The sequence below is a fragment of the Trachurus trachurus genome (genome assembly GCF_905171665.1).
Source record: "Trachurus trachurus genome assembly, chromosome: 21".
In the NCBI taxonomy this organism is placed as follows: Eukaryota; Metazoa; Chordata; class Actinopteri; order Carangiformes; family Carangidae; genus Trachurus; species Trachurus trachurus.
Window position 1 is genome coordinate 15,769,988 of NC_139899.1, and position 20,393 is coordinate 15,790,380.

At 42.5% G+C, this 20,393-nt stretch overlaps 1 protein-coding gene across 2 annotated transcripts; it reads left to right on the forward strand.

Annotated features, from left to right (window-relative positions):
- Positions 1-1,839: 1,839 nt before the first annotated feature.
- Positions 1,840-20,080, forward strand: xirp2b (xin actin binding repeat containing 2b). Of its 2 annotated transcripts, none has more exons than XM_083997239.1 (9): positions 1,840-2,093; positions 4,672-4,833; positions 5,424-5,552; positions 6,191-6,274; positions 6,532-6,589; positions 6,692-6,780; positions 7,573-17,215; positions 18,333-18,463; positions 18,614-20,080. In XM_083997239.1, exons 2-8 carry the CDS (start codon positions 4,783-4,785, stop codon positions 18,422-18,424), a joined length of 10,146 nt encoding a protein of 3,381 aa, XP_083853365.1. In that variant the 5' UTR covers positions 1,840-2,093; positions 4,672-4,782; the 3' UTR covers positions 18,425-18,463; positions 18,614-20,080. The 2 variants fall into 2 exon arrangements, with proteins under 2 accessions (XP_083853365.1, XP_083853366.1); XM_083997240.1 differs by having other exon boundaries at positions 5,424-5,471.
- The last annotated feature ends 313 nt before the right edge of the window (positions 20,081-20,393 follow it).

Here is a 20,393-nt window from a genome sequence, read left to right on the forward strand (position 1 = left end):
AAGAGCCTACAGCCTGGATGACTTGTTGCGAGAGGAGCGAGGTTTGCAAATTCACACTTTAACGCTGGGTCCAGGCTCTCCACCAAACATTTGTGCAGCCTGGCAATGAGCCATTTCTCTGGCAGCAGCAGCCCCGGCTTTAGTGCCTTGCTTATGGGCATGTTGATGGTTGCTGAGGGAGTAAATAGCATTTACTCGCACAGCTTGTCTGTACTCATTGGAAATTGCTCTCTTCTGTTGTTGTTCTCTCTTGTTCAAAATCATGAGCAACATCCCGAAGCTTCATACTGATGTTAAAGAATTTAAAGATTTTCCAACTTGCTAAAGAAACATCAGCCTATATTTAAAGTCACTACTGACCAACTCCAATTGTAATGGTCATGCAGTGGTCACCTATTTGAACAATGAGATAGATTTAGAAAGATATTATGTAGTTAGATTGCCAACGTGTAGGCAGCTGTGGCTCACAGAGTGGAAGGTGGGTGGTTCGATCCCTGGCTCCTCCAGTCCACCTGTCAAAGTGCCCCTGGGCAAGATGGAACCTGTTCCATCGGTGTATGAGTGTCCATGTATGAATGTGGGTGAATGGGGCAGTAGAGGTACGTCCAGCTTATTATGTGCAGCTCCACACACAGGCATCATCCTTGTACACTGTAAACCCAGGGTCCCCCTTCACAAAACTGATCTCCCTATTGACTCCGAGGGCATGATCTTTGGAGTTGGATTTTTTAAAGACTTGGTGAGAGAAACTGTCACTAAAATATGAAGCTTAATATTAGTATCTGATAAAAAATCACTTTTTATCTCCTGTGCATTCTCTAATTTTCACTTTGTGTGCGTGTAAGAGAGAGAAAGAGAGAAAGTAAATTGTAATACCTTTTTTTTCCTTTCACCCTCTCTGTGTGCCTTAACTCTGCTGTGACTCAGAGGGACCAGCATCAGGCTGAATAAAGAGCAGGGTCATGATGAAAAAGAACATGAGACCGCAAAACGCACACATATGTGTGTGTGTTTTTTTTACTTTTGTTTTTTTTCTAATCTTCAACCTTGACAGAAAAATAATTGCCTTTCATTACAAATAGCCCAGCTGCTTAAATATTAAAAGGCCCAGAGTAAATACGGCATCATATTAATCTATATTTGAAATAATCAGGAAAACAGGTCAACAGGATCTTTCCACTCCAGTGTGTGGGTTTAGTGGGAGCAGGAATCCTGGAGTGTCTCTTTAAAGCAGGTGGTATGCAGGTATGAGTTACACATGCTGCAGATGAACAGGGTTGTGTAGATGCCGGGCAGACATGTCTGCTCATCAAACACTCACCCAGCTTCCACGAGATACCAGAGTCAGGCTGGCGCCACTGTCTCCAGCTGGGCTAAACAAGATGAGCTGGCTTGCTCTTCCACACTCAGAGGTGTCTCTTGTCGTATTTACGCCCACCCCCCAACCCCCTCCCCTTAACCCTCCGTCTCTTCAACAAATAGCATTACATCACTGACCCCGTTTCAGACCCCATGCAAAGCGCAGCACATGGGCAATTACATTTCACCACCATTTACTGTCACTCGAGTTTGCACCTGCCCGACACCCACTTGCAGTACTTTTGGATTAACAGAGGCAGTGAATAATGAGAGATTCTCAGACTATTTATTGTGGATTTGTATGTGCATAATTTGGCATATCATGACAGGCGGTGACAGCTGCTGGAGTGTGCAGTGCACTCTGATGGAGGGCGTGATGATGAAACCAGGGTGACCTGATTTATTGGTACACAAGCGTCTGCAGTGGAGTCACAGGAAGTATTTCCATATAGATTTTCTGGGGACTTGACATGGGAGGCACAGAGGCCTTACTCTCTAAAAAAAAACACCCCAGGCCCATCTTTCACAAGTGGGCGGAGGGTCTAAAATAAAATCAGCTGCCACTGTCTGCTCGTTGGACAGAGGTGGACACATACAACTGGAGCTGGTCTCCAACGCTGACTGGGATTTGCTTTTGGCTTGAAACGACCCTGCAGGCCGGGGGTGCAGTGGCCTCACTGTGGGATTCTACCTGCTGAGTTCTTTTTTCTTTTTTTACAATTCACCATATCCTGGTAGGTAATGGTTAATTAGGGGAGCATTGTTTGTGTTTTTGTGTTGAGTGTAATTTTATGAAGGGAAAAAAAGGATATTTATGTTAATAATTCTGCATGTCAAGGAAATGGTGACACATTACAACATTTCTTTTTGAAACCTTCAGAGAAAGACATGGAAGACTGGCAGTGAATACTTGAGTGTACATTTAAATTCATTAACATTGTCATCCCACTGAGTGCACTTCAACTAAAAGAAAACAGGAATAAAATATAAATCTTATGTCCGTCCTGCGGGAAAATAAACTGTGACTGAAACACCAAATTAACTGATCTTTGGGGCCTGAGGAGAGATTGGATTTATTCTTCATTCATTTCAAATAGATGGAGTGGTGTTGGTGCAGAGGCCAGTTACCTCCAGGTGTTATCTCGCTCCACTTCCATGATGCCAGGAAAGCCATGAAATGAGTAATACTGAAGCGTAATTACAAATAAAGACATGAACATAAGGTTATCAATGCAGGGAATCTGAGAGCTGCTGGAAAGGAAAGCCCTGACCTCCCAGCTTTCCTCTTTATTTCACTGAGAAACACGACCCTTCATGGTTAAGTTTAAAATAGGCTTGATTTATTTTTGCAGGTACATGGCGCCTACATTACTTCACTTTCTTGTTATTTGAGCTCCCACCCCAACCTGACATGTCATGAGATAGCCTCAGACTGTTGACAGGTTTTTTGGGGCCGCAAATTTTAGTTCCTGCCACAATAGTTTAGAGTCTGTGAGTCTCTGCCCTTAAGACCTGAAATGGAGCATGCCACAGTGCACTGCAGTTTTCCAGTGGTGAAATTTTGCTGCTGCTGAAACACAAAATTTGAACCAAAAGATAAAAGTTACTAAATCTCTCTAATTTTAAAGAGTTGTGTAATGCTAAGTTGTCCTTTCTCTGGTCTTTATGATTGGACTGGTTTACATAGACATACCCATCATTCCCCTTAGGCTAAAATAGATCATTGTAGTTGACAGCTAAGCTACAAATCAAAAGTAGCCAGTAGGAAAAATAAAGTAATACACAAGTGAAAAACTGCTATCAGCGCTGCAATAAACCAATAGCTGTTACTTTTTCCATGGTATTTCAACAGCATTGCAAGCACAAAAGGTTTATAAGGCCATGCTTTAGTTAATATTTCAATAGCTCATCACTTGCAGCTCTCTAACTCAAAGAACTGATTACAAATTTGGACTTTTTTGATCTTTTGATTTGGTGGTTCATTCACTCTGTAGTTTAATATTTGTTTCTGTCCCAGTGCTGCCAAAAATAATATTACAGATGTGAAATATTATCTCATGCTGGCAGTCTGATAGCTTCTGCTTAACGACATGAGCTGAATATACACGCAGTTTCAAAAAGGGTTAATTCACCACAGAGCAGAGCAGAGATGAAGATTTTCCTCTAAAGCTTTTAGTCTTCGGAGTAACAGATAGTGTTACAAGGTTTTGATGTTGTACTTTCCAAACATCAAACAGTTTAGATTCATATTTCAGATGTGAGTACTGAAATTCACAAAAATGTTGTTTCAGCAGCAACCGGTCAGCTATCAAGTCAGTTTATTATCTCTGTGTTTGTAGCACATTAAAATCCTCTCTAGGTTAACGATAATGTTTTTTCGGTTCTGGACTGCTGAAGCTGCTCCAGACTGTAATGAAGTGTAATTATGCCTAAAATTGAAAGGCAAATCCAAATCACAAATAATCCCACTTCCTCCTTGATGATCACCTGAACCTTGATTGGAAAAATATATATTTTTTTATTATTATTTATATTTTATACTTTTGGGTGTTTTAGTTGACATTTTGATATCCGTAAGAATGATGATATTTCTTAGCATCAAGTGCCATCTCAGTATAGTTTTATAAACTGCTGGGAAATGCTGGCAAGAACAGGTTGTTTTGTTTTCATCTCTGAGCCTCTCTTCTGATTGGCTGGCTGCTGAGTGACGGGCACGGGTACAGTATTATCAAAGCTCACCAGTAAATCAAAATGCTAATGGTCAGTCAGCCCTCAAGTGAGTTTCAGATGTTAAAGTTTGACCCAGACTTACACAGCTCACACTGCTGTAAATTAACTAACCCGTTTTAATAAACCCAGCACATCCTGTGAGACAGTGAATGTCAGGAGACAGGTGTGTAACTGATTTAAATGATGTCCCTGTGGAGTATTTCAAGAGATACTATTCAGATGAATTTCACCTAAGGGATGAATAAAGTATATACCTCTCAACAAGAGCACTACCTGCACTGTTGTAGCACCTTGAAACAGATGTCATAAATTTGATAGGTGAATTCAAATGCTTTTATTAACAGACTGGCGCTACCCTGTGCTTTTAGTTTGAAAATCCTGTTATTGATAGCCTGCATAAAGATAGGTTAATATGATTCATATCAATCACATTATACTAAAACAAAACATAAAGGGCTCTGAGACACTCTAGACACGCAGTCTACACCACTGCTAACTCCTAATAATTAGATGACATATACAGTACTAACACACATAGAAAAAGCATATTCTTTAACAGTTTATTGGATATTTGTGCTGCAGCTGCTGGCAGTGCAGGTTTAACAGAGGCAGGACTTCCTGAAAGCTTTAAACCAGAGGAACCGGATTCACTCTGTGGACTCAGAGGTCATCCCACTGACCAACTGTGAGGCCATGTACCAGGCAGCTGTCTCCACGCGCGCAGACAACACCATCCCCAGCAGGGTACTTAAGCTTGTGCATGGACATACAGTATATATTACAGCCACAACATGTAGCTTACAGTACCCACCAGGGCTGCCTGCACTGTAAAGAACAGTTGTGTAATTAGAGGGAAACTTTCTTACAATTCGTTTTAATGGTTTGTTTGTGAGCTCAGAGGGCTGAGGGTTGAACAGTAGCTGAGCTGTGGTATTTTCACCATTATTGTTGGTGTTGTCATGCAGTTATTAGTGGAAGTGATGACAGTTTTGCAGCCGGGAAAAGGGGGTCAGCCATCTTGCACATATACATATATAAATAGAGAGGAAACATGAGACTACCCTCATAGGGCAGAGTATAAAGGGAGGCTGCAGAAAACATAAAATATTGTTGACTCTATTTTTGAATTTCAAACTATTTCATAAGCAGAATATTATGTGAGTTTGTGTTTGTTTGCAGAGAGGGGGAAAACAGACTGCATATAGCATTAGCTTCATGTTTTACAGTGACCTGTACTGCATGCATACAACGAAGAATAGCCCTGTGAAGCAGCCGTTTGATTTCAGGTCATGTAGGAAGTGAGAGGCAGCTAATGATATTTCCTGCTTCATTAGGTCATGGAGGAGTCGGAGGTCTGTTCCCTGCCTGGGGGACTTGCCAGTGTAAGGAAACAATTTCAGACTCAGGAAACATCAACATCACACAATGTAACCCAGTTCCATTTCCAGCAGAGAACTGTGCAGGTACACATTCGAACATGGGATATGCCCTTTAACAGGCTAATGCTGTGAGCATGAAAGAGATGATTGTGGCTAAATGACAGTAATGTTTCTCCTGGCCTGAGTCTGTTTTGTTTTGTTTTTCAGCATGGGGGCGGGGGCTCCTATTACATCTTATTGCACCAATAACATAGAGGGGTGCTTGCATTTATGTTACAGACATTGCTTGAGTTTTCTAACAGCTTTCATAAAAACCTCTAGGGTGCTTGTCTAACACTAATACTGTAGCTCCATTGGATAGAACTTACTAAAGTGATGAAGAATTCATTACTCTATGCTTGGTACAGTGTGAGTGATCAACTTGGCATATTCGTTCCTCTAAGTGTGATTAGTCATTTTAAACTGCAGCAGGCAATCTGGTCCAGCATCTTCTCTACATGGTGTTGAGGCGTGTACTATAAAGCTTTGGCTGGTGGAGTAAATTGGAATGAAGCAAACTCACATCTGTGGCTATGATGAGGCAAAGTGGGGGAAGGTCTGTGTGTGGTGAAATGACGCGGAAAGAGAGAGAGAGAGAGTCATTTGTGAGAGTGCGTGGTGTTTGTGGCAGGTAGCCCACACATTCCTGCTGCGTTTGACAACCACTGTCTTCATCTTCACAGGAAATGTCTAACTCAGAGGTGACAGTGTTGAGCAGCAGCATCGTCCCAGGCAGCCAGCAGCTAAACTTCAACCAAGAAACGATGGTACCCAACACATCCTGTCACTGTGTCTCTGCAGGCAGGCAGGCAGGCTTCGCTAATGAGCTAAACGCTTTAATTGCCTGTTGAGCAAAAAACTGTATCTGATTGCAATCAATCACATTTGAGTAATTAATGTTTGTTTAATAGTCATTGACATGGCTGAGATTAGAAACATTACATTTAATAAGAACATGTGCAGTCTATGTGTAACGTCGCTCCATCCATTTATTTTTACCCTTCCTTACTTTAAACACCAACAGGTGTCGTACAGCAACAACAACCTGGCATCCAGTTATGAAAACCATCAGAATGAAACAGGTACAGCAGTGTTTAGATATTCCTTATTATCTGCCATATACACTGTCATTGCCTAACAAGTTTAAAGTGTCCCTTTCTACTATTGTCTTTTCCTGCTTTTAGAAGAGGAATTTCCCAGGTACACTACAAAAGAACTGAGGGATCGCTTTGAAAGAACAATAGAGGAGGCTGCTCCACACAAACCAATCAAGGTAAGCATTTCTGCTTCACTTGACTCAGCCATTTAATTTGGGTGAACTGTGAATCAAGACATATAAAAGTTATAATCCATAAGATTTTAGTCCTGGTTGATATGGTGGTTTGTGATTTAATATTACAGCAGCCAGGCACTGTGGAGCAGTTGTTTTTTAACAGAACAACAACAGAAGAGCAAATAGTGTATCTGTTTACAGTGCAGCCAAATGTACACATTGTTTTACCAACTAAGGTTATCGAACATAACTGAAATTGAAACTGTGAAGATTGACCTTGCGGGGTGGGCCTGGAGGCGTGTAGTGCGCTTGCAACTTTTCATCTATTAGTTCACTGTCTGCTCTTTACTGTTTCATTTCCTCCTGTAATATCTTAAACTGATCCACTGTTCAAAAGGAAGTAAACAGAGATATGATAGCGGTAAGATTAAATCACAAGCAGTAACCCTGGATCACGTACAGTACATGCATCGATTCCTCCCTTGTCGGCAGTTTAAATCCAACATGGGAATGGTCGACAATAAATGGCCGCTGCGAAATGCATTGTCTATTTTCATGAAACTCTCAGGGATTATTACTTAAATCTATCCAGTGATTTATTTGTTCACAGTACCATTAACCTTGGATTGATATGTCATTTTCTATGTAAAGTTTTTCATCGTTTATGGCACCATTTTCACACTTTATCTGCAATAGTTTCAACAAGGTGAATCGTAATGCACATAAATGCCACAGTCTAATGTGATAGTTACAATTATTTACCCATAAATATAATTTTCGTTCCTTAAAAAGATTGGACGTGACATCAGTCAATCCAAGTGGTCCTCAAATGTGACACAAAACAACAGAGTGACGAGTGAGATCTTTGAGGCATCCGCTGCTGAGGTCACAGAAGTCACAACAGCTGCAGAGATGGATTATGAGGACTTTCCACCCCCACCGGCTGAGGATTCTGACTATCTCCCACCCCCACCCCCAGATTTACTACAAGAACCATTAGAGAGTCAAAATGTTCCAGTAAACGATTATTCACCTGAGCCTCCAGTCCCGGCAAACCCCTCCAAATACCCACTCAACAAAGAGGCTTACTTTAAGCAGAAGAGTATGAATGAGCTAAAACGCCTTTACAAGCACATTCATCCTGAAGTCCGCAGGAATATTGAGAAAGAGTACACTACAGTAGACTACAGTGACAGCACTGAAACTGAGACTAACCACTTGGAGAGCCAAGAGTACATGTATGAGGATGATGGTGCTAGTCCCGATGAGCTCTATGATGAAGAATATGTGGAATGGGAAGAGATTCTCCCAGGTGAGGTGCAGGCAATGCGTTGGATGTTTGAAAATAAACCTCTGGACACCATCAGAGATGATCAAACTCCTGAGGAAGATGACGACAACAAGAGGATAACTCAACAGGAAGTAATTCTTGGAAAAGACGTGAGGCGCACAGCTTGGATGTTTGAGACCAAGCCGATGGATGCGCTGGGTCCACAAAACACCAACTCGACAGAATATAAGAACAAAATCAACAAATTCAACAAAGGAGATGTCCGCGCAGCTGCGTGGTTGTTTGAAAACCAAACTATGGACACTCTAAACAAAATGCATAAAGAGGAGGATTTAACAAAAGAGGTTGTGTTCACAGAAGAGGATGGAAATGCCACTATCTATATGATTGACAATCAGTACATGGAGAGCCTTGGGCACACTGAGACAATGGACGAGAGCCACCTGCTCAGTCTAAGGGCAGTGTTAGAGGAAGTTAATGGAGAAGTGAAAACTATCACAAGTACATTTGACACTCAGTTTAAATGCATCATTATGGGACAGTCCAGCCAAATGCTGGAGATTAAGTCTGTGCGCAAAATTGAAACTGAACTGGAAAACTCCATCGCCTCACGTTGGCTTTTCGATACCCAACCTCTGGATATGACAGACAGAGAGCCTACAGCTTTGAAACTTGTGTGCAGCCTTTCCATGGAGGACAGCAATAAAGGAGACTGGGGCAGGTGGTTGTTTGAGATAAAGACATTGAATTCTCTCGATGAGTGGGAAAGCTCACAGATGGAGAGGAACGAGATCATCGGAGCGGATGTGCGCAAGCACTGCTTAGTTTTTGAAACACAGCCAATGGATTCTCTGAAGGATGACTCCAATGCCAGACCTCAGTCTCTTGAAGAAATTATTGGAGGAAATGTTAGATCTGCAAGGCACTTTTTCGAAAGCAGCCCTCAAACAGCCAGAAAGAATTGCCCTGAGGTTGGAAAACTTAAAAAGGTAACAGTAAATGAAGACATAAAAGGAGATGTGAGGCACCAAAAGTGGCGCTTTGAGAGTCAACCTCTGGAGCACATAAGAGAGGAGAAGAAAGAGGTTACACGAACCGTTAATATTGAGGATGACCTCACACAGGAGGATGGCACAAGCTGCAGAGCTGATGTTCGGAAAAATTGCTGGGCATTTGAGACACAGTCAATGGATACTTTAAAAGATGATTCAAATACTCGCCCATTGACGAAAGAAGATATTATTTCAGGAAATGTGAGATCAGCCAGAAATTATTTTGAAACAGTTCCAGCCGAGGAGTTGAAAGAGCTTGCAGAGGTGGGAAAGCTGAAAAAAACAGTAGCACTTGATGAGGAAAAGGGTGACGTGAGACATCAGAAATGGCGATTTGAAAGCCAGCCTCTGGAGCAGATCAGAGAGGAAAAGAAGGAAGTCATACGAACAATCGACATGGAAGAGATTGATAAAGTGGACGTCTCAAACTACAAGCACATATTTGAGAGCACTGATGTAAGCAGGTGGGATGAGTCTCAAAAGATTCTCATAGAGGGTGTAACATCTGGTTCTGTGAGTTCAAATAAAAACCTGTTTGAGTCTACGCCACTTTATGCCATGCAAGACAGCTCAGGCCACTTCCATGCGGTGAGAACAGTGCGGCGTGAGGAGGTCGTAAAGGGAGATGTGACAACCTGCAAGTGGATGTTTGAAACACGACCAATCGACCAGTTTGATGAAAGCATGAATGAATACCAAATTATCAAGGGTATCTCCAAACAAGAAATTGAATCTGGTGATGTGAAAACCGCAAAGTGGTTGTTTGAAACGCAGCCTCTTGATGCTATCAAGTACTTCAGCAACATCGAAGATGAAGAAAACGTGGAGATGCGCACAACTACTGATGTCATGAAGGGTGATGTGAAGACCTGCAAGTGGTTATTTGAGACGAAGCCGATGGACGTCCTGTATGAAAAGGTGGAGCTGAAGGGTGACGATGAATCTGAAGAAGAAACACATAAGGGAGATGTCAAAACCTGCACGTGGCTCTTTGAAACACAAGCGCTTGATACTATCCACGACGAGACAGAGACCGTTCTGAAAACATGCACAGTGAATCAAGAGGACATTAGAGGAAAGGATGTCAGAACGGCTCGTTTTCTCTTTGAGACGGAGAAACTGGAGAACCTCACTGGGGAGGAGACAGACGCTTTCAAGTGTGTCACAGAGATAGACATCGCGTCTGGAGATGTGTCAAGAATGAAGTATATTTTTGAAAACCAAACATCCGATATCATGACTTCTACATCTGAGGAACTGATGCAAAAGCTCAAGAGAGTTCAGACTGAGGATATTCAAAAAGGGAATGTGGGGAACTGCAAATGGCGCTTTGAGAACCAGTCTATTGATACGATACACGATAGCCAGGATGAATCCATGAGCAGCCACACAGTGAGCGATGTGCAAGGAGGGGATGTAGATAAGAGCCGTTTCATTTTTGAGACATTCTCCTTGGACGAAATTCACGAGGAGTCCTCAGAGACAGAGAGAGAGCTGATGAAAATGCAAAAAATTGTCCGTGATGAAGATGAGAAAGGCGATGTGAGGAATTACACAATGATGTTTGAAACTCAGCCCCTTTATGCAATTCAGGACAAAGAGGGTCATTACCACGAGGTCACCACTGTCACCAGTGAGGAGGTCACACGAGGCGATGTAGTAGGAGCCCGTTGGTTGTTTGAAACCAAGCCTCTTGACGCCATCAAGGACACAGATGAAGTTTACATAATCAAATCTGTCACGCAGGAGGACATGCAAAAAGGAGATGTCACCTCCGCTAAGTGGAAATTTGAGACGCAGCCTCTCGATAGGATTGCTGAGGAAAAGAAGGTTTTGATTAAAACGGTTGAGGATATTCAAGGAGGCAATGTTAGGATGAATAAAAATCGTTTTGAGTCTGATGCCCTCGCAGAGGAATCTGTTAGAACGGTTAATGTGAGTGAAATCCAAAAAGGTGATGTTAGGACTGCGAAATGGAGATTTGAAACGCAGTCCATCGATCAAATAAGAAGCATGAGCTCTGAAAATCTGATTGAAACGGTTAAACAGGAGGAGGTTGCAAAGGGTGATGTTAAACATTCAGTCTGGCTCTTTGAGGAAAATCCTCTCGACCACATTAAAGAGGTTGATGAGGATGAGGATGCGGATGAGGATACAACCATCACTCAAGAGGAGATTCCCAAAGCGGATGTAAAGACAACAACATGGATGTTTGAGACAACACCGTTTGACAACTTTAACGAGTCAAAAACAGAGAGGACTGAAATCCTGGGCAAGAGTGTCAAGGGAACGCTTGAGGAGCTTTATAGTCAGCAAATGGTGAATTCGAAAGGAATTCTCATCGAAACTGATGAAATTGGCGATGTTAGGATGGCAAAATACCAGTTAATGAACAAGCAGGCTCCAGAGATACAGCGTGAGGAAGTCATCAGGGGGGATCTGCAGACTATTATGATGAACCTACTGAACAGACATGAAAGAAATGAGCGGCAGGTAGTCATAGATTCAGAGGAGAAGGGTAATATCACCTCAACGGTGCAGCAACTATTCAACCAAGAGAGAGACAACAGTGTTGAAAGGGAGGAAATATTACGAGGTGATATTCAGGAAGCTATAAACAATCTCTTCAACAGTGATGGTTCAGCGAAACATGGGATACTAATCCAGGAGGATGAAAAAGGAGACGTACGGATGACACTATATTCCCTTCTCAATAAGCAGGAGAATGTCAATGTTGAAAAAGAAGACATAGTGAGAGGGGATATAAAGAGTGCTCTTCTAAGATTGTCCGGCTCAGACACAACTGATCAGACAGCGAGGATAAAGGTAGATGACATTGAGAAAGGAAATGTCAATTTTTACTCCACATGCATTGAATCTGGGGCGCTGGATTACCTTAAACAGCTCCATTCAGAACCCGATGACGAGACTGCAGCTGACACAGCAGAAAAGGAGAAGATTGTCGGAGGTGACATCAAGGGCACCAAGCTCATCCTCTGTCATAATCAAACTCAAATCGAGCGTACAGTAGAGGATGTCATACCTGGTGACGTTCACAACACAGTTAAAGTCTTCATGTCTGAGCCAACGATCTCATTAGAGGGGCTCCAAAAGGAGGAGATAGTCAAGGGTGATTTAAGAGCTGCTTTGAATTCATTGTCTGAATCAGTGAATCAGACAGTTGCTGTAGAGAAAGAGGAGGTGGTGAAAGGCAACATACCGAAAACCCTGCGGTGTCTGGAGAAGGCTCAGAAGTGCTACAAAGAGGTGGAGAAGCCAGATATCGTCCCAGGAAATATCAAAGGGGCTCTGAGATCTCTTGAGAAATCATCAACTTCCAGAGTTGGCACTGTTGTTGAGGATTTAGTTGCTGGAGATGTGAGGGCCACTTTAAAATCCCTGGAGCAGGCAAAGCACGCGGTGAGAGAAGTTGAAAAGGAAGAAATAGTGAAGGGTGATATTCACACTGCATTGCAAAACCTCCACGATGCCTCCAGTGAGAGGAAAATGTGTCAACAGGAAATAGATGTGCAGGGAGACGTCAGAGGAACAATTCAGCTCTTCATGGAGGCTCCACCGTCGCCAAGGATGCAGAGGAGCCCGAGCCTTGAGCGTGACATTAAGGGTGATGTCAAGATGTCAATTAAGTCATTGTATGAGACACAGGAGCAGAGCCAGCTTGAGAAAGAAGAAGTGATAAAGGGTGATGTTAAAGGCACTATCAAATCACTGTTGGAGACAGCACAGCGTGAAACTCCTAAAGTTAGACACGGAGCATACAGAAGAGTTCGAGTCAAGCAGAGCCCTCCAGTTAAAAACCTCACTGTTGATGCGCAGAGGAACATACAAAAGATAAAAACAGCTAATTTAGTTGAAACATCTAAAGAAAATCACTCCGTCTGTAATGAAACCAACACTGTTGCAGTTAAGTCGTGCACCGTGAAGCAGTCTGCTCAGCAATCATCCACCGTGGTGCAACATAAAACTATCACCCAAAACCACGGCATCAAAACAGTGAAGACAGAGTTTCGTAATCTGAAGTCCAACCCAAAGGGAATGATAAAACGAGATAAAACCCAAGTGAAAACTGATGTTTACATCGTGAAACCACAAGGAGCAGAGACAGATTTGCCTCTTCCACCTCCACCTCCACCAGTGGTAGACACTGACTTTCTTCCTCCTCCCCCTCTCACTCCTCCTCCTCCTCCTCCTCCTCCCTCTGCTGATTCTGACATTGATCACCTTCCTCCTCCGCCTCCACCACTCACCGGCGAGCAGGACTTCCTCCCACCTCCTCCCTCTCAACAAGAACTGGAGACTATGCCAGCACAGACAATTCATACTTCACCAGCCCAGGCAAAAAAGATGACAGTGAAAAAGGTGAAAGCTCCGGCTCTACACCCGGTCCCGAAACTGGAGCCTAAAGTGGACCTGGTTCAAACAGTAAAGGTGGCGGTGGCATCAGAGAAAGTGGTAGAAATGAGTCAAAACAAAGTGAAAACGACAACACACACATCAAAGAATATGTCACGTGAAATCCCTCCACCGCCTGAGTCACCACAACCAGTAAGGAAAGTTTACAGCTCTCCTGTGAAATTCACCCCTCCTTCCTCTCCTACTCCCAACACGAGAGGGAAAATGAGCAAATTTATTACTCCTCTGATAAAAGCAGAAGAAACCTATCGGAAGCTGAGGGAGGAATACACACCCCCAACCACTCCGACTCCCCCGTACATACATGACTCATTTACGACGGCTGTTGAAATGATTTCCACTAAAGACACAGAGCAGTCAACAAGGAATATGTCAGCAATCACACAGCAGGGAAGTGAAAATATTCTTCATTCAAACTTGCAACCGTGTGATTTATCCAAGCACGTTGTTAGTACCACCCAAGGCAATATCTGTACCAGTCATGAGACAAAGCTCAGCGATTCAATGATGATATCCAGTGCTACACAGCAAATTGTCTCTAATAAGACTTCCAAGGTTATCTCCAGTCAAAAGACTGCATCTGTGTCAGCTGTTCGACAACAGATGCAGACGACAACACAGAAAACTGTTTCTGTTTCCTCTGAACAGTCTGCTGCATCTGTCATTACTGACAAAGTCCAGATCTTAACAACTGATGCTGCAAAAGCAGAGGACATGACTGCTGATAGAAAGAAAGAATCTAAACATCAGAAAACGAAGGGCGTCAACAAATCTGAGGATAAAAAGAAAGACGAAATACATTCGGATAAAATCCCTATTCAAATCCTGAAAACTGAAACGGACGTCGCCACTGAGGAGATCGAAAAAACAAGCAAATCACAATCGGAACAGAACAGAAATACAAAGGATGATACAGCAACCGAATTTAGCAAAAGCCTTCCTATCCAGTCCTCTAAAAAGGAAAATGTCACTTCAGACAAAAATAAAAAGGAATCCAAATCGCCACAGCGTGATAACAAAAAGAAACACGATCATTCGCCTACCAAGAGCCAAGAGAAAGCGTCTGATAAGCCACAGCCAACAGAAAAGGAAACTGCCAATACAAATGGGAAACCAGGCAAATCAAACCAAAAGGGGAAAAAGAATAAACAGGAAAAGCAAGTAGAAGCAAAAATGTCCAGTGAGAGTGAGAAACAGAGTGTTACAAAAGATCTGAAGGTGGAAGTGATTGAAACTGCTGAGGTGAAAGTGATCAGTGAACCCAAAGAAGGAAAGACAGAGTTAAAACAAGGGATTAAGGAAGTTACTCCCGCTCCTGCTACTGCCTTGGCACCTGCTGTTCCTGAGATTATAACTGGCAGCCAAGTAGAAACTCCAACTCCCACGAAGAAGAAAAAGAAGTCCAAAAAGTCTAAAGGGGGTGCACAGTCAGGTCAAGCTAAAGATATTTCCACAGAATTGAAGACAGAAGCTACAGAAACAATTACAATAACATCTGGAAAATCCCATCAAACTCAGGAAACAATTTCAGTTTCTCAAATTCAAAAAAGTTTAAAAGAAGAGCACATTCAAGTCAAGAGAGAGGTCATTACCACAGAAGGCAAAGACCATCAGCAGCAGAAAGGAGCTCAAAAGCATGAGAAGGCATCTCACAAGAAGAAAGGAGTGGCAGCTATTCAGCAGAGCACAGAAGAAACAAGAGAAAAAAGTAGGAGCGTCCCCATTACAGTGACAGGCGAGTCAGAACAAACTCAGCTGGTCAAGTCCACAGCAGGGAGAACAGAGGACTCTCAGAGCCAAGAGGTCCAAGTGTCAATCTCTCACATCACAGAGACACAAAGAGTTTCAGAAAAAACTGATTCTGAATCTTTGAAGACTTTGCTCGACACAATCCCCAAGTGGCTCATAAGTCCAGAGAGAGAATGTGAACTGGCGGGATCTGCAGTGGAGAGCAACGTACAGAAGAATGAAGAAATGACCTCATGTGTGAGCGAACTCGTCGAAGCTGAACTGATGCATCAGGAGGATAATGAGACAGTGGAGAAGCACGAGTGTGAGGCGGTTTCTGAGAAAGGCATCTCTGGTGGGGCCACAGCAAAGATATCTAAGATCAGCATTGGTTCAGCCAGAGTTGAGAACCAAGTAAAGAAAAAGTCCTCTAAAGAAAGAAGGAAGGATGAAGTGAGTCAGTCTAAGTCTGTTGATCTCCGGGCGCCTTCGCCGTCCCTGAGGATGCGCTCTCCATCGCCAACATTTATTACCATCGAATCCACAAGAAGAACCGACTCCCCCCAGAGGGTGACTCCATCGCCTACCCTGCTGCACCGGCCGCCCACACCTCCCACACCACCACCACGCAGGTGTGACACCCCGACGTCGCGCCTCACTAGAATCACACCTTCTCCGACCTTTGACCGCGCTGAAAATTTGGCTCGACTCAAGGACGCGACGGCCAAGCTCTCCCGCGGAGTCACACCACCGCCACTTCTTACTCCCCAGCAGATCTCAGAGAAGAAATCGGAGATTGTGGAGTCGCCTGCATCATTCCATCGGCAAATCAAAATCTCGTCACAAGCTGCGGAGGCTTCGGGTTCGGGGACTTTGCTTGTGACAGAGAAATCCGAAAACAGTTTATCTGCGGAGGCTCATGAGACACATGTAGGAGAAGATCAAGCTAAAATATCTGAGAGTTCGAATGCAAATGAAATACAAAGTAAGTCGCCATTGTGTCAAGATGACCCAGATATTGTTGATGCTTTAGATGTTTCTGAGCTATCATCTACATCTGTCAAAGAAAAGAGAGAGTTTTTTGAAGAGGCGCGAAAGGCTGAAATTAATAAGACCTATGTGCGAAAGGAGCCCATTGCAATCCCTGAAAGACTGGGCCCAGACATGGAAGAGTGTGAGGAGGAAAATAACAACAAAGAAATGGATGAAGTTCCCAAGGCAGACATGTCTAGTCTTGTAAACAAATTTGAATCACCAGAAGAGAAAATATATACCAGAAAAGAGCTTATCCCACTCGTGGAGTGGCTTCATGACGAAGCTGAAAGCGCAGATTGTGACAAAGAGAAAGTAGACATCAGGGAACAGGGAATGCCAACTTTTGACATCCAGGCTATTAAAAATGTTTTTGAACTGGGTGAGCAGAGTTCCTCATTCAGAGAGGAGAAAAAGGATCAGGAGGAGCCCGTGTCAAGCCTGAGTGAAACAACAGCAGACACTTCAAAGAGGGAAAGTCCTCAAGAGACAAAGGGAGGCTCACGGCAGAGCACCCCCCTCCCTTTGCAGAAAAATGAGATAGAAACTGTGCCAGCAGAACCATCAGGCTTCTCTGAAACCAAATCAATCACAGAGAATTTCTCAAATGTTGATGAGTTTGGTAACAAGGTCACTGGAACAAGGACAACTGTCACCGAGCACTCTGAGAGTGTGTCAAGCCAGCCAGCTCCGTTTTCCTACGCAGATGCAGTCAAAAGAAAAGCTGCGGCAGTGAAGCAAACAGAAACATACGATGACGACGCCACCGAGAATCTGCTGAGGAATTTCCACAAAACGTGGACGGAGAGCGAGATGGTTTTCAAAAGTCTGGGCTACACCATCTCTGAAGAGTCGACATCACAAGTTGTGTTGCAGCAGACGGAGATTGTTTCATCTGGTAAAAACTGCACAGCATGAAACAACAAAACTAATGGCATGGACTGTGGACGGGTGTTATTTGAATAAAAACGAGTTTGTGCTGTGTTGCAAAGGCTGAATTTCTAATTACTGCATTATGTAGATTATGTAAGCTTTTCTGTAAAACAACAAGCGCTGGTACTAACAACATGTCTTCAGTCTTTAGCTGCTCTGTCAGGCCACACTTCTGCTTTTGCCTACAGTTAATGCAAATATGAACATTAATATACTTGCAATGTAATGCCAGCATACAGATGTATAATAAGGTATTGTGTAGGATTTTAACATGTTTACATTTACTTATTACTGTAGCACTAAACACAAAGTATGTTGGGGCTGATTGGGGACGTTGTGAAATAAATAATCTGACCTGAAAGTGGTGGAGAAGTGAAGTGAGAGATTCAAACTGCTAACATTGCTAAAAGTAAAAGTAAAAGTCAGGCCAGGTTTTTAACAAAAACGTATCTTTGCACATTTGAGTTTGCATCAACTTCACTAACAGTGAACATGACATAAGCTTTTTTTTTGGGGGGGGGGGGGGGGGTAAACTTTGAGTTTCATCATTAATCTGAAGTTTTTGTATATTGATTGTGACAAGGATGATGTCATTCTCAACAGAATTGCCCTAATTGGTCTAATTGGTCATGATAAACACTGACCGTGCACTGTAGTTTCAAGAGGTTGTCAATTAGCTCAGAGAATGAAGCCAGCATGTAATGTATCTTTCCAACGGGGAAATTACAGTATACAGTCTGCAGGCTGGAGGTTTGCAAACACTGTCATGCTGCAGCTGAGAGATGCCTGTGCAGTGTGTCTGTGCATGAATGAAACAAAAACCTGAGGAATAATATCAACCATCCCCTCTGACGACCATTGTCAGGTTTAAATAAATGAATGAGCTTGTCACATCACCTTTTCAAATGCAAACATAAGCTATTGTATGGCTTTGTATTAGGAAGATTATCCATAATAAAAACTGGAAGAAAATCTGTTGCTCATTGTTGCATTGTGAGACAGCCCAAAAGAAAACGCTTTTCATACTGGATGAATGAAAAAAAAAAAATCCTCACAATTTACATTTTATCTCTTTCAAACAGGTGCGAGTCCCGAAGTCGGAGCTCTGCACAGTATGTTGGAGGAGGGCTTATCCGATGGATGCTCTGATAGTGGACAAAAAAAAGTACCATAAATCCTGTTTCTGCTGTGAGCACTGCAGAAATAAATTAAGGTAAATATGCCACTAATGTGGATTCTTTGAACATTGCAATAGTAATTAGTTAATGTCTTGCTGTTTTGATGAAAGCATAATTGTTTTTTTTAAAGGCCTGTTTTATATGTGTTGCGGCTCTGAAAAGAAGATTACTCTCTTGTCTTACAGCCTAGGAAATTACGTCTCTCTCCATGGACACTTCTACTGTCCTCACCATTACAAACAACTCCTCAAGTCCAAAGGGAATAATGATAATGGATTTGGGCAGAAACCTCCCTCAGGAAGTGGTGGACCTTTCCCCTCAGATGAGAAACTTGAATGGAGATATTCCATGAGTAGCATAAGTTCGGTAGACAAAACCCACGGCAGTGAAAACAAAATTACAAAAACATTTGATGAAAGCAAACCACAGTCTAACAAAATGTCTGTAGTTTGGCCCCCACAGGCCGATCCCCCCAAGAAAGCCTTTAAAATAGAAGAAGACATTCAGCTAACTAAACCGCAGTGGCCCCCTCCAGACAATTCCCCCAAGTCACCAAAGCACCAACACAGAAAGGCCGTTCCCAGAAGTGTCCTTTGAAATCAATCCACCCAAAAACACACAGCTAAGTCAAATAAATCCAGAGAAGAGGCACGCAATAAGGAATGGTAGAATGAAAATACTACTAAAGAGCTGTCCTGTTGGTTCATTTGAGGAAGTGCTCGGTTGAAAGTCAGACGGGTAAGTGAGTGAAAAAAGGAACGTGACAAGTGAGGATATAGAAAGAGCAAACTGTATATAATTGTAAATATTGTGGAAAAGCAGGTTGTAAGAGTATTAAAGAGAGATTTGGATTGATGTGGACAAAGTGTGGAAAATGGATGTAGACTCGAAGTAGCGTGCCTTGAACTGACCGGTTTTTCCCATGTGTCATTTTTCCATCCACTGCATTTTATACTACTTCCTTTACTTATTTGGCACAAAATGATTGGATTCATTTTAACCATGCTACAAAAAATGTTCTTTTAACTTGCCAAATTAAATTGAGCAAGTGAGAGGGACAATATGATGATTAAAATGAATATATTGTGGGGCCTAATAATAATTCTTAATCTACAGTTTTAGTTTACAGTTCAGAATAAAGTGACAACTGAATGTCTTGCTCACAAATCCCATTAAGTATAGTGATGTAGTGATTGTATAGCATAGTCACATATTGTACCCTCAAATGTAATTTGGCTGAGTTTCTTTTTCACCCCTTCAGTTTTATTCTAGCATTAATTGGTTCAGTTAGTTTTTTCCTACGGCATGTCAGTGCTGTTCTGCTGTTGTATTATTTTGTCAGGACATTTATTTTCAACATTTTTGCGTTTGTTTTTTTTAGCACCTGGTGTGCAGACTACTAAAACCATCTTGGAAGTATTTTATTTATATTAAAAGTATATAATATAAACATGTGAATTGGTGATAATCATGTTTGTTTTGGACATTTGTATCCTATTTTAAACACCAACTATTTTGCAATGAAGACTTTTATTTTGTAGATTAGACAGTTATACCTTGCTTTGTACAAGAAAACGCCTGATTCCGTCATGCTGTCAGGCTGGTTCACTCACTTTATTGCTGATCTAAGAGCAATAAAATGTTGAATTTCATCGTTTCCATTTGTCTCTTTGAAAGTCTATGGCCTACTTTAAGTCTGGCACCTGTGTTGCTGTTTGTGTTGCTGAATCTCCATTGCATCCACATCAAACACACAGAAGAAGTAGGTTAGGTTAGGTTAGGTTAGTTTATTGGTCTCCACCAAGTACTGCCCCAGAGCTTGTCAGGTACACATCTCATAGACGCTGCCTACAGTAGACAGGGTCAGGTCAGCAGATCCCTTTCACACCGTCAGTATAATCTCCTTTAGAAGCTATCCCTACCTCAGGGGGATTTTGGAGCTCTATCTGCAGGCGTAGCCTACAG